This window comes from Canis lupus, chromosome 27, assembly GCF_011100685.1.
Source record: "Canis lupus familiaris isolate Mischka breed German Shepherd chromosome 27, alternate assembly UU_Cfam_GSD_1.0, whole genome shotgun sequence".
NCBI lineage: Eukaryota > Metazoa > Chordata > Mammalia > Carnivora > Canidae > Canis > Canis lupus.
In genome coordinates this window covers 38,478,220-38,499,902 of record NC_049248.1, presented here as the reverse complement: position 1 = coordinate 38,499,902, position 21,683 = coordinate 38,478,220, and the positions used below count along the sequence as shown (strand labels likewise).

General features: G+C 42.5%; 2 protein-coding genes across 3 annotated transcripts in view; one reads left to right on the top strand and one right to left on the bottom strand.

Annotated features, from left to right (window-relative positions):
- Positions 1–8,015, bottom strand: part of LOC119866347 (translation initiation factor IF-2-like) — a 17,635-nt gene extending 9,620 nt beyond the window's left edge. The window contains exons 1-2 of the mRNA XM_038577919.1: positions 7,872–8,015; positions 5,572–5,697 (exon numbers count right to left, since the gene is read on the bottom strand). Coding sequence (XP_038433847.1) covers positions 5,572–5,697; positions 7,872–8,015 — 270 coding nt within the window. The remainder of the gene's footprint in view (positions 1–5,571; positions 5,698–7,871) is intronic.
- SLC38A2 (solute carrier family 38 member 2) lies at positions 7,443–21,683 on the top strand. Of its 2 annotated transcripts, XM_038577436.1 has the most exons (16): positions 7,443–7,760; positions 8,982–9,178; positions 9,576–9,657; positions 9,820–9,935; positions 12,864–12,937; positions 13,030–13,122; positions 13,253–13,334; positions 14,770–14,852; positions 15,249–15,307; positions 15,398–15,565; positions 16,172–16,251; positions 16,367–16,467; positions 17,023–17,147; positions 17,531–17,675; positions 17,779–17,876; positions 18,675–21,683. In XM_038577436.1, the coding sequence occupies exons 2-16, from the start codon at positions 9,063–9,065 to the stop codon at positions 18,771–18,773; spliced, it is 1,521 nt and encodes a 506-aa protein (XP_038433364.1). In that variant the 5' UTR covers positions 7,443–7,760; positions 8,982–9,062; the 3' UTR covers positions 18,774–21,683. The 2 variants fall into 2 exon arrangements, with proteins under 2 accessions (XP_038433364.1, XP_038433365.1); XM_038577437.1 differs by lacking the exons at positions 7,443–7,760; positions 9,820–9,935 and having other exon boundaries at positions 9,039–9,178.

Sequence of the window (21,683 nt, the reverse complement as noted above, 5' to 3'; positions counted from 1 at the left end):
AAGTATGTACACATCTTGTCTTCTTAGCTTAATTTGTGATTCTTAGTGAGAACTTGGCACGTTCTGAATAACCTGGAAGCGGGCACGCGAGAATTCTCGTCTGTGATTTTGCTTTCACATTTCACTTCCCAAGCCACTTATTGCTAATTAGCAGGTGTCAGTTTATCCAGTGAAAGAACTATGGTCAATAAATCCTTCATCTTTCTGACGCTGTTTCTTTTTCACTTTCATTATTATATATCACACCTAGCAAAATAGACTATCTCAGGGTCACATGAAAAGGCCAATGGATAAATACCACAAAAAGGTCATTATTCAAGCCATTCCTTCCCCCCCTTTCCTTGGGGAGGAGACAAGAAAACCAGAGTACTGACACTCTGGAACGTTCTATAGTCCTGACAGAACTGAATATATTGATACTAAAATATCTGTAAAATTACCTTAATCTTTTTATTTCTTTCTTTTTTTTTTTTTTAATTTGAGCTTCCGGGGACACCATGATTTTCTTTTTCTGACTGCAAAGTGAGGTGTGTACCTGCAGAACAGTAATGCTTCCAAACATATGGCTTCACAATATGCATCTTGTATTTTTTGTGCAGGACTATGTTACCTAACTCTGGCCAGTAGGACCTAAGATGTCTACAATAGTACTTCCAGGAAATGTTATCTCTCATAATAAAATTGATTCACAGAATTGACATTCCTTTCTTTGTGGATGTGGCCAAGTCTGCATATGACCCCTGAAACCACTGCAGCCAACATGTGACCATGACAGGAGACATCTCCAGCATGCCAAAGATGTCAGAGTAAAGAGATGGTGAGCTCTTAATCTTTGAGGAGATTATCAAGCCCAAGAATTAACCCTATGACTGCCCTATCGGCTTCCTATTATATGGGACAGTATGTGAGTCCTTATTACTTAAGCCACTTTTCATTGCATATTGGGTTTTTTGCAATAAAATGTTTTCACTGCTGACAGCCCCTCTGTGGAGGCCAGCCTCCAGGATAGACCCCAATGACCCTCACCTCCTGGCATTCACATCTTTGTGTAGTCCCCTCCCACACCGAATCAGGGCTTGCCAGTCAGGCCATCAGATAACTACAGAGCTAACTGTCAGCTGACTCCAACCTCATAGAAGCCAAAATGCACAACTGATCTGCTCTTGAGTGTCCGCTTCACAGACTGAAACTTTGAAATTTCAGCCACTAACTTGTGGAATCATTTATTACACAGCAATTGCTACCTAATGGAGTATCCTTCAGCACCAGAAAAACATGCTCAAGTCACCAGAGGGCTCAGGCAGTTAATATTATTGCTTTGGGCTTGAGAGCTGTCTTATAAAGATAAAACACAACAGTGCATTTGTTGAGCACCTACTAAACATAATGCCAAGAATAAAATACATAAAATGGGCAGCCTGGGTGGCTCAGCGGTTTAGTGCCACCTTTGGCCCATGGCATGATCCTGGAGACCTGGGATCGAGTCCCACATCGGGCTCCCTGCATGGAGCCTGCTTCTCCCTCTGCCTGTGTCTCTACCTCTCTGGCTCTCTGTTTCTCATGAATAAATAAATAAAAGCTTTTTTAAAGAATACATAAAATGATAAGAGAAAAAGAAGAGTAGAGGAATTTGTTGAGGAAACTGGGAGAGATGACTGCTAAGAAATATGTAAGTCATTGGAATAAAGGGACAGCTATGGTTGGGGAAGGGCAAGATTTCACTATTTCTTCATAATGCCAGCATCCATACTTGAATTTTGAATAACACTGTCTGGACAAGGATGTCAGGTTGTGTACATTGCAAAAGGTCATATTAATTAGGTGAAATGGAGCCATTAGAGAGCAAGTTCTTGGGATCAGTTCTCACATTGTGGCTTACAGAAGACTGGGTGGAAGAAAAATCTGCCCTTCTCCAACATCGACTCAGTTTATTATTTGCAAAGCACTGTGTTAAACATACTAATTCTCTAAAAGAACTCTATGTACCTGGTGCTGTTTAGGCACTGAAGATTGAGTGATTTGGCAAAACAAAGGACTTTTCCTCTTGGAGTTATTTCACTAAGAGGTCCGGGAGAGAGACAGGTAGGGGAAGGTCACAAGCAAATAAACAAAGGATTAAATAATGTATTTTTCAAATCATGAAATAATACTATAAAAAAATCACATAGGACAGTGGTAAAAAGGAGATTGCATGCAAGGGGCAACTTTTGCCAGAATGGTCAAGGAAGTTTTTTGTTTTGGTTTGATTTGTTTTTTTTTTTTTTTTTTTTTTTTTTTTTAAGGAAGCAACACTTAAACTGAGACCTAAGTGGTAAGAAACCATCAAATAAAGATTGAGGCAAGGAGATTTCTTGGCGGAAGAAAGAGCAAGTGCAGAAAGTTATTCCCTGAAAGGGAATAACTTGGAGTGCTTTAGGGAGAAAAATAAAAATCAATGTGGCTAGAATGTGCAAAGAAAAAAGAGATGAGGCTGAGGAGGTAGGCAAGGGCACAACCTGGTAATGCCATGGTGAGTGAGGAATATGGATTTTATTCTGTTTGCCATGAGGAGTCACTGGAGGGCTTAAAGGAAGAGAAATAATTGATCCCCTTAAGCAAGGGATTTTATTTTTGTTCTGAGATCTTTCTGACTGCTGGGTGGAGAATGGAAAGTGAGCACTAAGTGCAGAAACCCAGAGATGAGTTAGACGGTGGCTTTGGCAGTGATCTAGAAGAGGAGTGACAGTCATCTGGACCAGAGCAGTGCAGAGGGTAAGAAGTGGCAGGATTCTGAATTTGTTTGGAGGCAGAGCCCTCAATATTTGCTGATGGATTGGATATTTGAGGATAAGAGGGCTCAAGATGACTCCGTGGTATGGGGCCTAAGCTATCTCATGAATGGCAGTGTTGTTTTTCTAAATTCTAAGAATTAAGAGAGGAACAGTTTTGCTAGAAATCAAGAGTTCTGCTTTGGCTAGTAAGGGATGAGATAGATGCCCTCTAGACATACCAGATAGCATGTTTGTTTCCTCCTGGTCCAAGAGAAGCTCAAAACTCTTTACTCCTGCATGTATTCATTCAACAAAAATGTGTTGTCAGGCATGTAATAGGTGCTAGAGCTAACAGTGATCAAAGCAGATTGTTAACCTTAAAAATAAAACTGCCAGTTATTTTACCAGCAAAAATGGGTTTATTTGGAAAGGGCAGAGAATTACAATCCGGGACAGGCAAGCCAAGGCAAAACCATAGGCAAGTCCAAAAAACAAAAGAGAGGAACCTTATTTTATGGAGAAGAAGGAGGAAGTTGGGAGGGGTTGTTTTGAACAAAAGTCCATTGGAGAGAAGCAAGAGTTCTAGTGATGACAGTTTCTCATGTACTGAGTTACAGGGGTAATTTCTTATAAGATGCAAGGTACATCTTCTCATGTTGGAGCCTGTAATTCCTGATTCTTTCCTGTTGAGGATTCTTCTGTTGGGTCTATAATTGACAATTCTTTCCATAATTGATGTTGAGTGGTACCAGAACTCCTACCAGCCTCCCGTTCTAGCATCCCAAATCCACTTTAGTGAGGTTTCCCTTTATTAATTTTCACGGGATTAAATTCCAGCTTTCGCGGAGCTTATAGTGAGGGAGATAAACAATAAATAAGCAAATAAGTAAATATAATTCAGGTAGGGATAGATATTACAGAGGGAAAAAGCGTATTTAATTCATCCATCTACTCGGTAAGTACCTTCTTTTTTACAGGTGACTAGGCTGGGTATGGTTAGCCAGACTCTATCCTGGAAAGACACGAACGTAAAATCTGTTACATAGACAACACAAAAAGGGCCACAAAGAGATAAGCATTTATAAAGCACTAAGTTCAAGTAGAATGAGCACAGTCTCAAATGGAAGCATCTAATAAAAAAAGACTAATGAAAGGTGTGATATTTAAGCTGAGTTTCAAAGGAAAGATAAAGTTTAGATATACAGTAATGGCAGGGAGCTGCCTACCACAGGAACTAAAGGATAGAGGTAGAAATATAGGCTAGGGCCAAATCAAAGAAAGTCACAAAAGCCAAACTGAAAAAGAAACCATTTAGGGGTGCCTCGATCGGTTAAGTGTTTGACTCTTGATTTCTGCTCAGGTCATGATTTCAAAATTATGAGATGGAGCATCAAGGTGCTTGCTTAGCAGGCAGTCGGCTTGAGATTCTCTCTCTCCCTCTGCTCCTCCTCCCAGGCTCCCTGTCTCTCTCAAATAAAAACAAGGAAAGAGGAAAACAAATCTATTTGGTTGGAAATGGAGACTAGAGAGAAGCAAATTTATTTTTTTTTAAAGATTTTATTTATTTATTCACGAGAGACACACAGAGAGAGGCAGAGACATAAGCAGAGGGAGAAGCAGGCTCCCTGCGGGGAACCTGATACAGGAGTTGATCCCGGGGGTCACGACCTGAGCCAAAGTCTCAGACCTTCAACCACTGAGCCATCCAGGCACCCGAAAGAAGCAAATTTATTTAAGCCCATTTCAGGCAAAGTGAAATGCTGGATAAATAGGTTTTTGAAAAAAGAAAAAAAAATTTAATAGAATTTTGAAGAACATCCTAAAGACCAATTGTTTAGCAACCATTTGGGAAAGTCAACTCTTTATGCCCCCAGGAAACAAAACTCTTGAACTTTATTAAGTGATAATGGTCAAATAATTCTACCCCCCTCCCAACTTTTTTTTAAATTTATTCATGAGAGACAGAGAGAGAGAGGCAGAGACACAGGCAGAGAGAGAGAAGCAGGCTCCATGCAGGGAGCCTGATGTGGGACTCGATCCCAGGACTCCAAGATCACGCCCTGGGCCGAAGGCAGGCACCAAACCACTGAACCACCCAGGGATCCTCCACCCCACCCTGAAACTTCTAACAATCTACCTTGACTGCATTTCTGAAAATCCAAAGCTGACAACTGACTGATATTTGTGGTTATTTTTCTGTCTTCGGATAGGTTTGCTTTCAGTAGCTTTCAATATTCTTTGATCCCAACCCACAGTAAGAAATACATTTTACATCATAACTCAGAATATATGCATATGCATAAATCAAAATTAAAGTTTTATAGAATAGTACTTAGCATTACTATATATAGCATAGTGGTATCTCTTATTCTAGTTTGTTCTTCCGCACTAAAGAAAAAAAAGCTCATAGTTATCCTTTGAATTCATCTCTGTCCACCATTGGGCTCCATTCTGCAGTTTGAAAAACATTCTTTTAAAACATTGGCTTGGAAATGAAGCAAAATTGTAGCACTTCTGACCAACAAGCATGAGGCAGCACAGGCACTCGGGAACTGGGTTAGGGCACCATGTCCCATGCATTTTAGCCCAAAGCGTAACCGTACCAGCAAAACCCCAAGCACCTAGGGCCTCCATTGGAAGTCACTTCAGTTAGTAGAGATACTCGAGATTGGCCTTTGAAAAACTGGGAATTAGAAATCAGATGCTTCAAGGTCTCCCCCTTTTTCTCTTTTTCCTCATTTACTGTTCAAGATCTTATACAGAGATCAGAACAAGATTACAGCCCTCCCCTCAACACACACACAGACACCCTGAATTTTACAGGTTCTCTTAAGTATGTGTTGCAGTACAAACCACCAAAAAGTCCAAAGGACAGGCGATCCAGCTGCGAACGGTGCAACTTGCCAGCCAAAACCACCCATCCTGAGGGCTTCCGTAGCACATCGGACTGGGCAGGGGAGGGGGACTCACCTGGACGAAAAAGTGGTTTAAGACCTTTTGATTTTTATTGGTGGAAACCTGATAGAGAGAAACTTGCAGGGAGTCCCCTCCAACCCACCACTAAGAGTGCTCGCCTGACAAGCGTTGATGGGTGTTATTAGGGAACGAATGTGGAAGAAAGGTAAGTCCTTTCAGCTCCGAGTGCATGTCAAATGCCAAACCTGCCTTGGGGAAGTGCACAATCTCCCTGGGGAGACCAGACTACAAACAAACTGGAACAATTTTGAGTACAAGACAGCACAGGTTTTAAGAAGTCCAGCACCACATGGTCTAGAAAACAATTCCTGCAAAAAGACGGGGGGCCAGCCTGAGGGGCTCAGTGAATGAGCCTTGAGTGACGGTGAGGGGAAGTTGGGCTGTAAAGCAAGGAAGAGTATTGTTAGGTCTGCCCAGCAGGAGGGGTGGGGAACAGTGGGGTGCAGAGGGGAAATCGGGTCCTCCCTTGTCACTCCTGAACGCCTGTGCGGGCCCGGGGCACCCGTAGCCTCACGTGCCACGGAAATAGACAGCTGTACAGATTTCCTCAGGAAAACATTGAAAGCAAAAATTGTGATCACACCCAACCCTTTCCTCTATGCCCTGCCCAATCTCTCCCACGTCCCCAAAAGGAAGAGAGCAGTAGGTCAAACTCGTTTGTTTATTCATTCATTCAACAAGCATTTCTCCTGAGGGGCCTTTGTTTCCAGCAAGGGACGGACTCGTGCCTTTTCCGCAGCACGAAGTATTCCGCAGCGAAGGGGCCCCCTAGTTGCCTGGCTCAGCAAGACCACATCACCACTGGAAGGGAGAGTCTCCCAGACCAGCATTCCAGGGGGGCCAGCGCCTTTGTAAATACAGGGGAAGAGAGGCGAGGAGGGCGAGAAGAGCTCTCAAGCTGGGTCGGGGGTGCTGGGATGAGTGAAGTGGGTCTGCAAAAGGAAACCTGGGGACCCCGTCCCCCTCCCCAAAAGAACCAGCTTCCCCACCCACCCCCACCCCCACCCCCAGCCCAGGCCCCTTCGGGATCCCCTTCCAAGAGGTCTGGCTGGCAGGTCAGGATGTAGCATTTCCCCCCTGCTAGGGTTTTCCACGTTCATACAAAAAAAGGGTGGACGGAAATGGAGCTGCCAACGGACCCACTCAGGCTAGTCCTGAAGAGTGAAAGCGGGTCTACATGGAGAAGAAAGAACGAGAACAGAAACCGGCCATGGAGACGACGCTGTTGCGTTGGTCCAAGTTTGAGAGAGAAAAACCCCAAGCAAACCACAAAAATAACAGGCAGGGAAGGGTCGGGTGGGCGGGATGTGTCCCCAAAACGCCTTGGGGAGAAAGCAAAGACTGCTGGTAACTCGGAAGGAAGGGATGAAGGAAGGAGAAGCCTCCTTAAAGGCAGCCGCCTGCGCGGGGCACCCATCGGGGCTGAAAGGAGCGGGCCGGGGGGGGGGAGCGGGGCGGGGGGTCTCGGGGCTGACCCCGAGGCCCGGGAGAACGGGGTTAGGCTTTGCCCGGGGGCGGGGGGTGCAGCGGGCGGGGCCGGCCGCCCCGAGGGCGGGGGGCGGGGGGGCGGGGGAGCGGGAGGCCGGGGGCGGGGCCTGCGAGCCCGGGCGGGCCGGGGGCGGGGCCCAGGTGGTGTTGATACACAAAGACGAGGCACCCGGGCGGCCGCGGCCCCGCCCCCTGACGCGTCCTCCGGGGCGGCCGCTATAACCCGCGGGCTCGGCGGGCAGCGGCAGAGCCGCGCGTCGCCGCCGTCCCGGAGCGCTCGGCCCGCAGCAGCGCCCGCAGCCCGGCCACGCGTCCCGCACACTCACGCCTTTCCCTCGAGACGCCGGACGGTGGGGGCGGCCACTTGCCATTTCCCTTTTTTTTTTTTTTTTAATAAAAAAAAAAATTCTTTTTTTTTTTTTTTTAAATTTTCCTGCCCTTTGTTGGTTTGGGTTTTTTTGTTAAACGATTTCTGTTCGGCGGAGGAGAAGCCGCTGAAGGCGTCTGCGTGACGTTTCCGGGATCGCAGGCGCGGGGACCACCGAGGTAACGTGCGCGGGGGCGTCCGTGCCCCGGGCGCGGGGCGCGGGGCGCGGGCGGGAGTGGGGGAGGGGCGTCCGGGAGGGGCCGCGACGGGAAGGCAGCTGCGGGGGTCACCTGCTCCCGGGACTGGCGGGTGACACGGGCCGGTGGGACCCGCCTCCGCCTCCGGCCCCGGCCCGTGCGGGGGTCGCCGCCCTCCTCGGGGCGGGGGAGGGGCGCGGCGCGGGGGTCTCGTGCCCGCCGCGAGCGGAGCCGCATCCTCCCGTGGGGGGGGGGAGGGGAGGGGAACCAGCCCGGCCCCGCGGCTCCGCTGCGGCAAGTCTTGTGACTGATTTGCATTAATAAAAAAAAAAAAAAATGAGCTCGGAGGGGGCCTGGGATATGGGGGCAGCCGAGGAGGAGGGTTGGGGCTTCTGGAATAGAGAGGCCACGGCGGGGAAAGACGGGCCAGGAACATTTGATAATCGGCGATCGATATTGCATCAGTTTCTTTTCCGGGCATAGGAGGGGCCGGCCGGGCGAAGCGCTCGCGAGCCAAATGCCTGTAGACGGGTGTGCTCGAGGGCACGGGCGTGCGCGTGTAAACAAACCCTGGGCGCCGGGGAACGGGTGCTCTCCCTCTCCCCTTGTCGGGAGGGGACCCGTGTCAGCCCTCGCTGCCCCTTGTGAGTCCGCTGTCTGCCGCAGAGGCATTTATTTCCCCATGTGGGGACTCCGGGCACGAAAAAGACGGATGACGCGCGTCGCCCGTTGCAAAAGAACCGAGGAGCTGTAGCGCTTGGGCTGCACGCACAGCTCGCCAGCCGGCGCCCGGGTGCGAAGGGTGCGCTGCACGCCCGTGCACGACCCGCGAGGCTGGAGGGAAAGCCTCCAGGGCCCCCCGTGCACCCCGGCCCGCGGGCTGGGGGGGACGGGGAGCGTGCCAGGCTCAAAGCCGCCGGAGAGGGGCCCCGGGGTCTGGAGGGCGCGGGCCTCTGCGGGCGCAGCGCCGCGGCGGGACCATCTTTGTTCTCCGCGGCTCCGCTGTCTGTACTTTTCCGCCCCTCGGCGCGCCCCCGCCCCTCGCGCTCGGCTGGTACTTTTCCACTCGCCTGGCCGGGGATGAATCAGCCGCGCTGCGCCTCCCGGCGGCGTCACGTGACCGCGGCGGGCGGGCGGGCGGGCGGCGGGCGGCGGGCGGGCGCGCGCTGCAGTCCTGACGCGCCGCCTCTACCTTCCTCGCAGGCAGCCGCGCGGGCCGGTGCACCGCCAAGGACAAAAGCCGCCCAGCGTCCAGCGCTGCGCCCTGTGCCTCCCGGGAGCAGCATGAAGAAGGCCGAGATGGGAAGGTTCAACATTTCCCCGGATGAGGACAGCAGCAGCTACAGTTCCAACAGCGACTTCAACTACTCCTACCCCACCAAGCAAGCCGCTCTGAAAAGGTGGGAGAAGTTGTGTGCTCTCCTCCTTTTCTTTCCCTTTTTTTTTTTTTTTTTTAATTTTTTAGTTTTTTGTTATTGTTTTTTTTTAACGGCTTGCAATCAGGGGCTCTTTACCTAGGACTCTGCTTCTGCTGTTGCAATGCACAGCTCCCTCCCCAGCATCTGGAGAGAGTGTGTGCAATCTCAAAAAAAAAAAAAAAAAAAAAAAGAGTATCCGATTGTCGCAGTGACAGTCTCTGGGGTGAAAGCCGACTCCTGCTTGACACTTGGGCATTTCGGGGAAGGTGTGTGACAGCTAGCTCTTTGCGTTCCCGCGATCCGTGGTATATTGCAAAACGACTGAGAATTGCTTTTTTTTTTTTTTTTCACCCTTCACCCCCCACCCTCCTGTTCACAGCCATTATGCAGACGTAGATCCCGAAAACCAGAACTTTTTACTTGAATCCAACGTGGGGAAGAAGAAGTATGAAACAGACTTTGTAAGTTGGAAATAATCATTTTGTGTGTCTGTGGCTTTATGGAGTTAAAAAAAAAAAAAAAAAGAATAGTTTGACTTTTAGATTTCAATCTAACTTGCCCAAAGCTGGTTTTCTCCATTTAATTATTGTTATATGTTTGGTTATCGTTTTCCCTCTATGTAGCATCCAGGTACTACTTCCTTTGGAATGTCAGTATTTAATCTGAGCAATGCGATTGTGGGCAGTGGAATCCTTGGGCTTTCTTATGCCATGGCTAATACTGGAATTGCTCTTTTTATGTAAGTATGTGTAAGTAGTGAGTCTGCCATGCAGGGCAGTTGATCTGATGATAAAACGTGAAACTTTTGGCTCCAGAGACAGAATTTACAGTTGAAATAGTTGACTTAAAAAAAGATCCTTTGTGTGAAATTTACAATGAGAAACCCGGAAACCTTAACTCTGATATGTAAACTGCATGATAACCAAGAAAGCCAATTAAGAAGAGGTGTTAGGACCACAGTGAAAACTGATCATTAAACCAAAATCAGTGGGAATAGTTAAGAGTTGTAACGGGTTGGATATTTGAAAAGAACCGTGGATGATAAATCCAGGGTAGTTAGAAGTTTTGTTCTGGCCAAATAGGAAACAAAATTAATTAGGATGGTACCTCCAAGTCCATTTATAAATTGGCATAGTCTCCCCCCAAAACCTTTGTATAAGGCAAAAAGACTTTTTAGAATATATGGGGTGTGGTGGTGTTTGCTTAACCTGGAACGTGTTCGTTCTAAGAAAAGTGAGTCATGATTTTCTGGACACTGAAAAGAAACCCATATGTTGGGGTAGGTTTTTTTTTGTTTGTTTTCGCTTTTTGTTTTTTAATATTTATTTCTTCCAGGTCTGTGTGATTGCCACATGCCATAGCAATAAAATAACTATTTTAATAGTACCTGTTTTTAAATGTTCTTTCTCTAGTTACCCAGTTAAAATGATTTATTCCTGTGCTTCCTAGCATAAATGCCTAGGATAGGACTTTGGATCTATAGAGGACTTGAGAGCAGTGCTGCTTAACTGTTGTGAGGTTACTGATTCTCAGATAATATAATCAGAAAAACTGGACCCTATTTCCAGAGGAGGGAATAGTACAAGACAAAAGTACGTGTAAACTTGAACGTACATTTTCAATGAAGTTTGTATCGTAGTTGTTGAGGTTAGGTACCTCTGGGCTCCTGGTAAGGCAATTTCTGTGGAGGATAGTATGATTTGTTGCACAAATGAAGAAACCATGCCTTACAGGGAGCAGGGACTTGTCCCATTGTGACAGATGTGTTTTTAGTTAGCTGACTGGTGCCATCTACTCAAGTTATTTTCTCCAGCAGAATAGAATGTTCACGAAAAGAAAAGCGGACCTTTGCAGCAAAGTTGTGCTTTGTGGTGAATATCTGTACTGAAGTTGAGCCTGGCTTTGAGCATGGGAAGCTAGGATCCCAGCAACTTGCTTCATTAGCATGAGGCTCCCTGACATCTCTTACTAAGGTGTGAAGGACCAGGAATTTACATGGAAGGGACTCTAAGAGTGTTTTAAAGTTTTTACTGGAGAACTCGAATGACCTTATTGTTAAAATATTCGAAATCCTTCCTGACTCTTACTATGAAAACTGGAGACCAACTTTAAATGCCGCCAGCGTGGTTCTATTTAACATGAGATAAGATGGCACCTGTTTCATAAGTAAAAACAAAATTTTGATGTTACCTTTGCACTTCTGAAATTACACTGTAATAGGATCTATGTGCTTGAGCAACTCTTTTAATAAATGGTTAAATAACATTGAGAGTGTGAAAGTGAGTTTTTAATCTCCTCAGTATTTTACAAGGTACGTTTAGAGGATGTAGAGGTTGTAAGAGGTAAATGGGCCAAAACCCATGTGGCTGCCACGGCATGGTTAAACAACTCTAGGCAGACGCAGACCTGAGGTTGAAAGCGACCTCAAAGGTTTTATAAAGTCCTTTGGTCCCTCATTGTAGTTAGGGCTGAGTTTGTCAGCATACTTTGAACATTGTTTTTGATTAAACTAACAACTTTGTTCAGTGAGAGGTGAGGCCGGAGGTGTCATTTTTCCACCTCAGACTAGGCCCCATAAAGCTTTTGGCATTAGACTGGCAATTCAGTGCCACTACCTAGGTTTTAACTAACAGACATCAGTTTCTTTGCTAGACCTTAATATGGTACCGGATTCAGTATTCCTGTACAGAATCAAAGTAACCATCTTGTTTACAGAGTTTTCTACGTGTTTCCCTGATTTGGAGGAGAGGGGGGTTGTTTTATTTTTAATAGAAAGAAATTTATATTTTCCTTGGCTTGCCCAGGAGGGGAGGAAAGTGAATCTGGAGTGAGGGAGAACTTGTATCCTTAAAGGAAAACTAAGTGACGTTAGGGAACCTCTAGTTCCTCCCTTTTTTTTTTTTTCTTTAGATTTTATTTTTATTTTTTATTTTCCCTGATCCACCCGATTGAGCAAAGAGCTAGCTAGCCCCGTCAGACTGATGGGCTGGGCTCCTTGTTCTAGCACAGGCATTGTTTAATGTTGTCATAATACCAGGCCTGTATTCCACACCATGGCACGCAATAATACAGCATATCTTCACAGCGATTACTTCTGACTTGTGCCCAGTTATTTGTAAAGCTGTGCCTGACACTTGAAATGTTAGTATCGATGTCCCTTTCTAGTCCCATTCCTCTTATGTAGTCCAGGTGGTCTCAAGGTCTTTCCTGAATCTGTCTCACTTTGGATTTCACAAGTGCCTTGTGGGCTGTATTTACTGGCAGACCTACCCATCATTTAAAAAAAAAAAAAAATAAACTAAAATGCAGAGAAGTGGCAAGAGTACAGTTAAATATTATGGCGCCAGAACCAAATTATAAGTCTTATAATTCCACCACCTTAAACTTAAGCTTTCCTGGGTCTCCCGACACCTTTGGTGCAGTTGGTAAAGCCCTGCTCTCCACCAATACTGTAGAACACCTGAGAAGCGATGCGAGTTTTTAGTACCAGATTCATAGATGTTGACACTCTAGCCAGGATTGTAAACACCAGGTCTTAGGGGCTTTCTATCTAGCACAGAAATATTAGGACACGTTCCATATTCAGTGTTTCAGTAACAAGCAAAAGATTGTCTTTAAATATAGCTGTGCTTATTTATAACTCTGTGCCTTTTCCTTCTCTCACCAGAATTCTCTTGACGTTTGTGTCAATATTTTCCCTGTATTCTGTTCATCTCCTTTTGAAAACTGCCAACGAAGGAGGTATGGTTAGCGTTCTTGCTATTTCTAAAGCAATTAACGCCTGTCAGGATTTTCCTCCTTTGCTTCATGCGTCTGTGTTCTTCGTATTTTAGGGTCTTTATTATATGAACAGTTGGGGCATAAAGCATTTGGATTAGTTGGAAAGCTTGCAGCCTCTGGATCAATTACCATGCAGAACATTGGAGGTAAGAATTTTTTAAAAGGTGATTTGGGTAGACTTTTTGCTCTTTGTGTAGCACAGAGTGGTGACACGTTACTTTTGGTGTCACATGCCACATTTTGCACTTGTAATGGTATAATTTTGTTTTCCTCCAGCTATGTCAAGCTACCTCTTCATAGTGAAATATGAGTTACCTTTGGTGATCCAGGCATTAATGAACATTGAAGATACAACTGGGTAGGTGCTAAGTAAGGTTACTCATAAGAAAAATTACAGTCTAAAATGGTTAGATACATTTTCTCAAAGGTGGATACAAAATAATTATCAATGAGTTATTTTTCCTAATGTTCCTGTTGAAATTGACCAAGAAGTCCCTCATGGACTGATGTGAACTCTTAAGAATGAAAGCCCAAAGATTGAAGCTCACGCTCTAATTTTGGATAATATCTTTAACCTGTGTGTGAAAGCAGGTTTTTCTAGAACTGAACTTTATATTTATTCCCTGAGAAATTGTAGCTGAATAACTCACAAAGTCCAACTTAAGTCAGGTTGAAGCTTTGAATTACATTACAAATCAGTCCTATCTGATTTTTTTTTTTTTTAATGAATTTGTGTTCTTAAAACTTAATCTGTTCAAATGCATAAGACCAGAAAACGTATGGCGGTGCTGTAGAAACCTTATCCTTGTAACACAGCTATTCCTCCCAGCGGACTAACAGGTTTTTATCTAAAGTAAACATGGGGAAGAATAATTTACTTCCCCACCTATTGAAGCTCATTATCTCAAAATAGAGAAGTGTGGTTATCTCTTTTGGCTTAGAAATTGAATAAGCTGTTCTTTAAACGTGAGTTTTCTGTGGGGTCTTTGTTGCTGAAGTAAGTAAGTGGAGTGGAATTCACAGGGCATTAGAATTTGAAAATAGTGACTTAAGAGAGGGTATGGTTGATTACCTGGAAAGGAAAAGATATTGCTAGAACTCTTAAAGGAGACCTGGGTAATAATTTCTCTAAGTTCGGGAAGGGACCTTTTGACTGTTTTTGGAGTCAAGGTGGGTCAAGGTGTCACAACATACTCCTGACAGTCTGGAATAAATCCTGGTTGGGGGCGGGGAGTTTTGTTATGTGTCTTTGCCTATGTATTTTACCTAAGTATAAAAAAATTTTCTTGCTGTGGAGTTGAATAATTACATTTGCTAATAGATGTCTAAAAGGAACTTGCTTTGAATTTCCTTGTTTCTAGCATTAAAAATTGCAAGCTAAAGCTATGACCGAGTTGGTGTACAATTTTTCTAAAAATGCTTAAAGATAAGATTACTGCCTTAACAATGCTGCTTTGTACACTACATTAGTATCAAGCCTTTAAGAAGCATTTTATGTTATGAATCAGCTGGGCAGCCTTCCCAGGGCAAACAGTGAGACAAAAGTTATACTGTTCATACCCCATTTCTAACCTGAGTAAATATTCAGCTAGCACACACAGAAATTTATTCCTATGTATAGGTTTTTTGTGAATAAGCAGTGCTTTTTTCCAAACCTGTCTTAATTTTTGTGTTTATTTTTATAGTATATCTATGAAATGAGTCCAGTAAGAAGAAGTGCATAGTATTCTGGGGGTTCTCATGATTGGTTTTGACCTTGTTTCTCTCTCTTTTTTTTTTTTTTTTTAATTCAGATTGTGGTATCTGAATGGTGATTATTTGGTTTTGCTGGTGTCACTGGTGCTCATTCTTCCTTTGTCACTGCTGAGAAATTTAGGTGAGTAAACCCATCTCTAAAGGGAATTCTCACTAGCTATATGTCCTCTTAATAGAAATTGAAAGCTAAAAAGCCCCAAGAATGTAACTTTGGGAGCTGCCGCATTACACGCCTAGGCCTTTCAAAATCCCAGCATGAAGGCTTCCAGGCGGGGCTGGGATATTTTGTTGATATTGGAGGATATCTTTGCTTTTAAATGATGATACGAAATTAAAGTCCCTTTTATTTTATTAGCAAGTGTTTTTAAGTAATTCTATACGTTAGTGTGTAAGAATTAGAAATTTGGTGTTGGGTTCATACTAAAGTCTTCCAAGCAGACTTGGGTTGCTTGGTTGAGAAGATATATTTGCCTGAAGTCTGTTGTATTGAAGTAATAATTTCTGCCACCCCTTACAGGATATTTGGGATATACCAGTGGCCTTTCCTTACTGTGTATGATGTTCTTCCTAATTGTGGTAGGTATAACTTTTCTTTAAAGCTAGAGATTTGTTTATAAGCCCAGTCATGTTACCCAGTTTAACAAACGCAAAATAATATGTTGGCAGGTGATTTGCAAGAAATTCCAGATTCCTTGTCCTGTGGAAGTTGGTTTGATAATTAATGAAACAATAAACAGTACCTTAACACATCCAACACCTTTGGCATCTGACATGATGTTTAATGTGACTGATGATGATTCTTGCAGACCACGTTATTTTATCTTCAACTCACAGGTAACTAAATATAAATTTTTTCTTTAGTTTTTGTTTTTAAGATTTTACTTATTCTACAGAGTGCAAACACAACCGGGGCAGGGGGGAGCAGCTCAGCTCCCCACTGAGCAGGGACCCCCCCCCCCCCCCCCCCCCCCGATGCAGGACTTGATCCCAGAACCCTGGGAGCATAACTCAAGCCAAAGGCAGAAGCTTGCCTGACCCCTAATTTTTATCTTCTTAAGAGAAGATTTTAGGGAAAAACAAGGGAAACTATCCACTGGAAATTTGAAAATAACTTCCATGGTAAGGGGAGGAGGGGTAAAAGCTACTCTTCAGAAAACATGAGTAGTTAATTATTGAGTTCTTGAAGACTGAGAAGAAAGCATTAGTTTGTATCTTAAAATGGATGGAGAAATGAAGTAATCCTGTGATGTTAGTAATTGACACTTTCTGAAGTTAGGATGTTGATCACAGTGAACAGATTGGAAGAAGGGAATCTAATTATGCCAGGGAAAGTTGTAGTTTTGATTCTAAAATTGGTTACTATAAAATACAAACTATAGAACTGGGATGACCCAAGTGTGTGACGTGAGGATTTTAAGTAAATGTTTTCATTTTTTGCAGACTGTCTATGCCGTGCCAATTTTGACCTTTTCATTTGTCTGTCATCCTGCTATCCTTCCCATTTACGAAGAACTCAAAGGGTGAGTGCCTTACATGTTTTTTATAAAAATTTATTGGGAAAGTTAGACAAATACCAGGTTATTGCTGTAACTACTGCTCAAATACATACTCGTATTTTTCTTTGAATTTATGTAGCCGCAGCCGTAGAAGAATGATGAATGTGTCCAAGATTTCATTTTTCGCTATGTTTCTCATGTACCTGCTTGCTGCTCTCTTTGGATACCTGACATTTTATGGTAAATAATGTCTAGCTTTCAGAAAACACTTGGTGAAATGAAACTGATTTTTTTTTATGTGTATAATTTACCACTTAAAATTCTATCTATTTTGGTGTATTTCCTGTTTGGGATCAGAAACTGATTTTTTAGAGCTTAGAATTTCCTATAATCTCTTTAATGAGTAATTTCTTGAACTCCGGTTCATATCATTAGTCATTTGATGGCTTTTTACATGATGTATTTGCATCTGAGTTCATACTGCCTACCACCTTCAAACTCTACAACACAAACTGTAAGCCAGACCGTGGGATTTAGCTATTTAGCTCCTGTTGGTTTTGATGGGGGTCATGTGGCTAAATCTCTACTTGGTATTTAGAAAAATTTTCCTTCAATGTTATTTTAATTGCATTAACCCTAATTCCAAATTAATCTTATTAGCCTCTTAGTTTATAGCCATTCTGTGAGTAGCTCATAACTTTGGTGCACATTTGCTCTAAGTTAGATTTCCCACCTAATGTCTAGAGGAAACCACTCACTTGAAGTTTTTTCTTTTTTTTTTGTCTTTCCCCATAGAACACGTTGAGTCTGAATTGCTTCATACCTACTCTACTATCATGGGAACTGATATTCTTCTTCTCATTGTTCGTTTGGCTGTCCTGATGGCTGTGACTCTGACCGTACCAGTAGTCATTTTCCCAGTAAGTAATCAGTAGTTCTTCTCACTAGGAACGAGTTTTTAAACAGGTGAAGACTTGTGAGATTTTCCTCTTCTGTGAGAAGGGAAACACTGCTAGAGCAATACCAAGTTGGTGGTTTTGAAGGGATTTTTTTAAATACTTGGTAGATTTTCAAAACCTCCTGGGTAATTTTTTCCATAATTGGAGATCTAAAATGATCTTCCAATGTTAAGGAAACAGTAGTAGAGGAAGGGGCACAATCTTAAGCATTGAGAAAGCTGCTTTGCTTTCCCCTGTTTTTTGTTTTTTGTTTTTCTTAAGATATTGCCCTTTATTTGGGGAATTTTTTCCCCCCACTAATGTAAAGCTGGAATTTCAATTTCTCTATTCGTTTGTTTTTGCAGATCCGGAGTTCCATTACTCACCTGTTGTGTGCAACAAAAGATTTCAGTTGGTGGCGTCATAGTCTCATTACTGTGTCTATCTTGGCATTTACCAATTTGTTGGTCATCTTTGTCCCCACAATTAGAGATATCTTTGGTTTCATCGGTAAGTTTTAGAAGGTGTCAAAAGTTCTTTCACATACCAGGGATTTTAAAGTTTTAAAAGGAATGACCAGTGATTTCTCAAAATGGCCTGTGTCTTTTTCCAGGGGCGTCTGCAGCTGCTATGTTGATTTTTATTCTGCCTTCGGCCTTCTATATCAAGTTAGTGAAGAAAGAGCCTATGAAATCTGTCCAGAAGATTGGGGTGAGTGGGATATTCTGCTCTACAGGCACAGTAGCAATCTTCCAAACTAGAATTTCCTCTCCTGATTTTAATTTTAGTTCCTTAGCTACCTTTTGTTAGAGTTCTGCTTCTCCTTAGCGTCTAGTGAATATTTCTAGAATGGAGTGCTTCTCAGGTAGAAGGTTGGGGCAGGGGAGGTGAAAGGGAGTTGGCCTTTGAGTACAGGCCTAAGTTAATCGCAGGAAAGCTGTTGAGATTTTTTTAGCGATAGGAACCAGAGATAAAGAGTACATGGAAGGTGTGGAGATACTGACTCAACTTTCCACATTAGTTTAACCCATGTATGTGGGGCTGTCTGTCCGTTGCGACAGACGCTTAAATGGGCCTCAGTGTATAAAGGAAGGAACTGAACTGTCTTCAGAGCAAAGCTCTGGGGGGGCTGTCACTATAAAGTCCTAAAATGTTGCTTTAAAGCATAATAACTGACTTTACAAAGAATATGTACATTAAGTACAGAAGATCGGGGTGGTGAAGTTATTTAGGAAAAAGACTGACTTTTAGTCCTTAGCCTGCTCCATATATAGATTTAGTCTGATTAGAGTATTAGAATTGTTTATAAACAACCGTCATCTGTTTCATTTATTTAGCAAAGAGAATTATTTATCCTTCTTAAGTTTAAATATCTTTAGCAAGAGAAAACCTTTTGTAAGACACTCGACATAATTTCAGTGATCACAAGCCCATTTTTAAAAGTAGAAAGGAATGTTTAGCAGTTATATTTTCTTGTTTGCTGATCAATTTCTCTTGTGCTCACCACAGGCTATGCTCTTCCTGTTAAGCGGCATAGTGGTGATGACCGGCAGCATGGCCTTGATTGTTCTGGATTGGGTACACAATGCCCATGGAGGTGGCCACTAACTGGCACCACGAAAACTCCAATAGCCCACTTGATGCCAGTGTTGAGTCAACTCTCAACTTACTATGAAATTTCACCTAATGTTTTCAGTTTCACTTCCTTTTGAAGTGCAGATTCCTCGCTGGTTCTTCTGAGTGCAGAATAAGTGAACTTTTTTTTTTTCTTTCTAAAGAAACTATTCTGTATGATAGAAATGGATATTAACAACAAAACCACGAGTCTCGGGTTAATGGAAGTGACAATTTTATTCCATTCCAGAGAATGGACGAACTCTTAACTTTTATCAAGCCACATGTTTGGCTATGTCATTGTTTAACTTGGATATTTTATGATTTTACTTGAATGTGCCTAATGGAACCATTCGATGTGAGAAACAATTCTTATTAATTTACAGCAAAGTATTGAAATAACCATTGAGAAAAACACTATTATTTTTTTGTACCAAAAATATTTTAAGACCTCAGAAGCACTATTTTACTTTTAGAAAAATTGCTTTTTTTTTTCCTGAACTTTATCCAAAAATGATTGTCCACAAATTCCATAAAAGAAATTCATTGGTATTTAAAAGTAAATATTAATATTGTGACATGATTTGCCTTTTTGTAGGCATGATAAGCCAAATACTTTTTTTAAACCCAAAAAAATTTTTAGAGAAAATGATGTAATGAAAAATAGTACCATGAATAGGAACGTAGTTTTTTCCATTCAGACTTCACCATTAAAGACTAATTGATTGATGATTGCTATACCAAATCAGATGAACTCGTTCATCACTTTACTTCTCTGGCCCCAAATAATTTGCTTCATTCAGACTGAAATATTTATGGCTTCAATCTATTAGAATGAAAGATACATAATGCAGATACTTCTATGGAGAGTAAAATAACTAATTTTGAGGTACCAAATAGTGCAATTGGGTAAAACAGGGTTTATTCAGTTGCATCTGTCTCCAGAGTTGAGTTGACAGCTCTGGGTTTTTTGGGCCAGCCCTTTTTTTGACATTGCTTCCAGCAGTGGAAAATGGGCATTTGATGGCTATAGGCCAAAACTGTTCTATCCAGAGAGTACAACTTTTTGAAATGCTCATCTGCTACTGGAAGTGTGAATTACTTGATAATGTATGGCTTAGTCGTGTTCATGTTTTGTCTACAGTAGAGGTCTAATTCACAGGTTACACCGATATTTGGTATAAGTTCTCTATATAGGCCACTGGGTTTCTCATGCAGTAAGTTTCGAAAACTCATTTGCACTGGATCGTCATCTCATTCTTGTACAACACAGAATTCTTTGTTTACATCCAACAAGTGGTTAGCTAGGGAAAACAGTGCAACCTGAGTGTAAGTAGTTGGTCCAACTGCATGATCACCCTTCCATTTCATTGCCAGTTAGAAGTGAAAAAATTACTTGGCTTTAAGAGCACATTTATTGTACGTTACGGTGTATGGTGAATATATTAAATAATGTGGTACTTTGCTCATCAGGCATAATGTCTAAAATCTAATATACATAATTCCATTAGTGGTTGAGGGAAGCAAATAATGGAATCATCAATTGGTCCTCTGGCTCTAAGTTTTTCTCTTAAAACTAAGCATTTTTAGTTTTAGGCAAGGGCCAGAAATGTGGCAGACATGGTTTTTGTTACACATTCTTGTATTATATGTGACTAAATTACAGACAAGATAATGTCTGTGAAGACCCTTGTGGAACTGGAAGACGTCTTGTAGTGCTACATTGGGTGAAACCAATGGTCCGTTTGTGTTTCTGCAAAAATAAAAAGTAATTGGGGACCATCGAGAAGGGCAGTGAGAAGATGGATTCTATGGCACTGCTTTCATTTAATTGGGCTTCAGCACTCCCTTCAAATCCAGAACCTCACCTCTAGTTCAGACCAAGAATTGGCACTTCGCTTGAGTTCCCGGAAGAATTCCTGATTGCACATCTGAGACCTGCCAGAGAATACCAAGGAGAGTTGTTTTCTACAGTTTACATCCTTTTGTGTGGGAGAAACTACCGTGGCAACCAGGAAGGAATGGGAAAAAAAGCATTTTCTTCTCATAGCAAATTGATTTGGGAAGACTCCTTCAATCCTCTTTTGGCTGTTTGAGATTCAAAATGAACTGCCTAGGGTAAATTCCATTGCATGATTTTCTTGGAGCTATCTTGTCTGCCTTGAGGTTCCTAAAACAGTGAATTCCCATTAATGAGCAGTCTTCAGTATTAAAACCACTGTCTCGTCACCTCATTTTGCATTACTGTCTTCCGTGGATGTTTCAGTTATAACTGTAATGTTATTTATAGAACAGCATTAATCCATTAAAGCTAACCTATTTTTCAATATTTATGATAATCTGTACATACATTGTCTGTCCATATGTATTTGTAATATATGATGTATATAATGTCAGGTTTGGGTCTTGGGTTCAAGTGTATATATTCCTGTAAGTTTCTTAACTGCATTTTGATGAATTCACATGTATCTATAAGAATTGTCCCCAAAGTACCTGTACAGAGATTTCAATATAAACAAATTGACTAATTATGTAAACACTAAAAATTTAAAATATTGCCTAAATTGCATTTGCAATAAACAGACTGAATGAACATCACTTTTTTCATGAAAACTTGGTGCAAATTCAGATCTCTTATTTAAATTTTAAATAAGGTCTAATTTTCAAAATGCAGTAGTTTCAAAATGTGATCTAAGGTAACGGAATCAAATGTGATCTAGTGTAATGAAAGATCTTTGAGAACCTGGGTGTGTTAGCTTTCTGTATATAGTGTAAATACCCCCACTCTGCTGTTGGAGGCCAACAGTTCCACTAGGACTTGTTGGCAAAGAGTGCTACACCGTTTCAATGAAACAATGTATGTTTGTTTTAACTGAACTAAAATAAATACATGCTTAATCCTGA

Bases quoted from the DNA above. Each gene is read 5' to 3' on its own strand.
- SLC38A2 (XM_038577436.1), top strand. From the start codon at position 9,063: ATGAAGAAGGCCGAGATGGGAAGGTTCAACATTTCCCCGGATGAGGAC. The intron at 15,566-16,171 runs GTAACTAAATAT...CATTTTTTGCAG, and splicing joins ATTTTATCTTCAACTCACAG to ACTGTCTATGCCGTGCCAAT. The intron at 16,468-17,022 runs GTAAATAATGTC...CTTTCCCCATAG, and splicing joins TGGATACCTGACATTTTATG to AACACGTTGAGTCTGAATTG.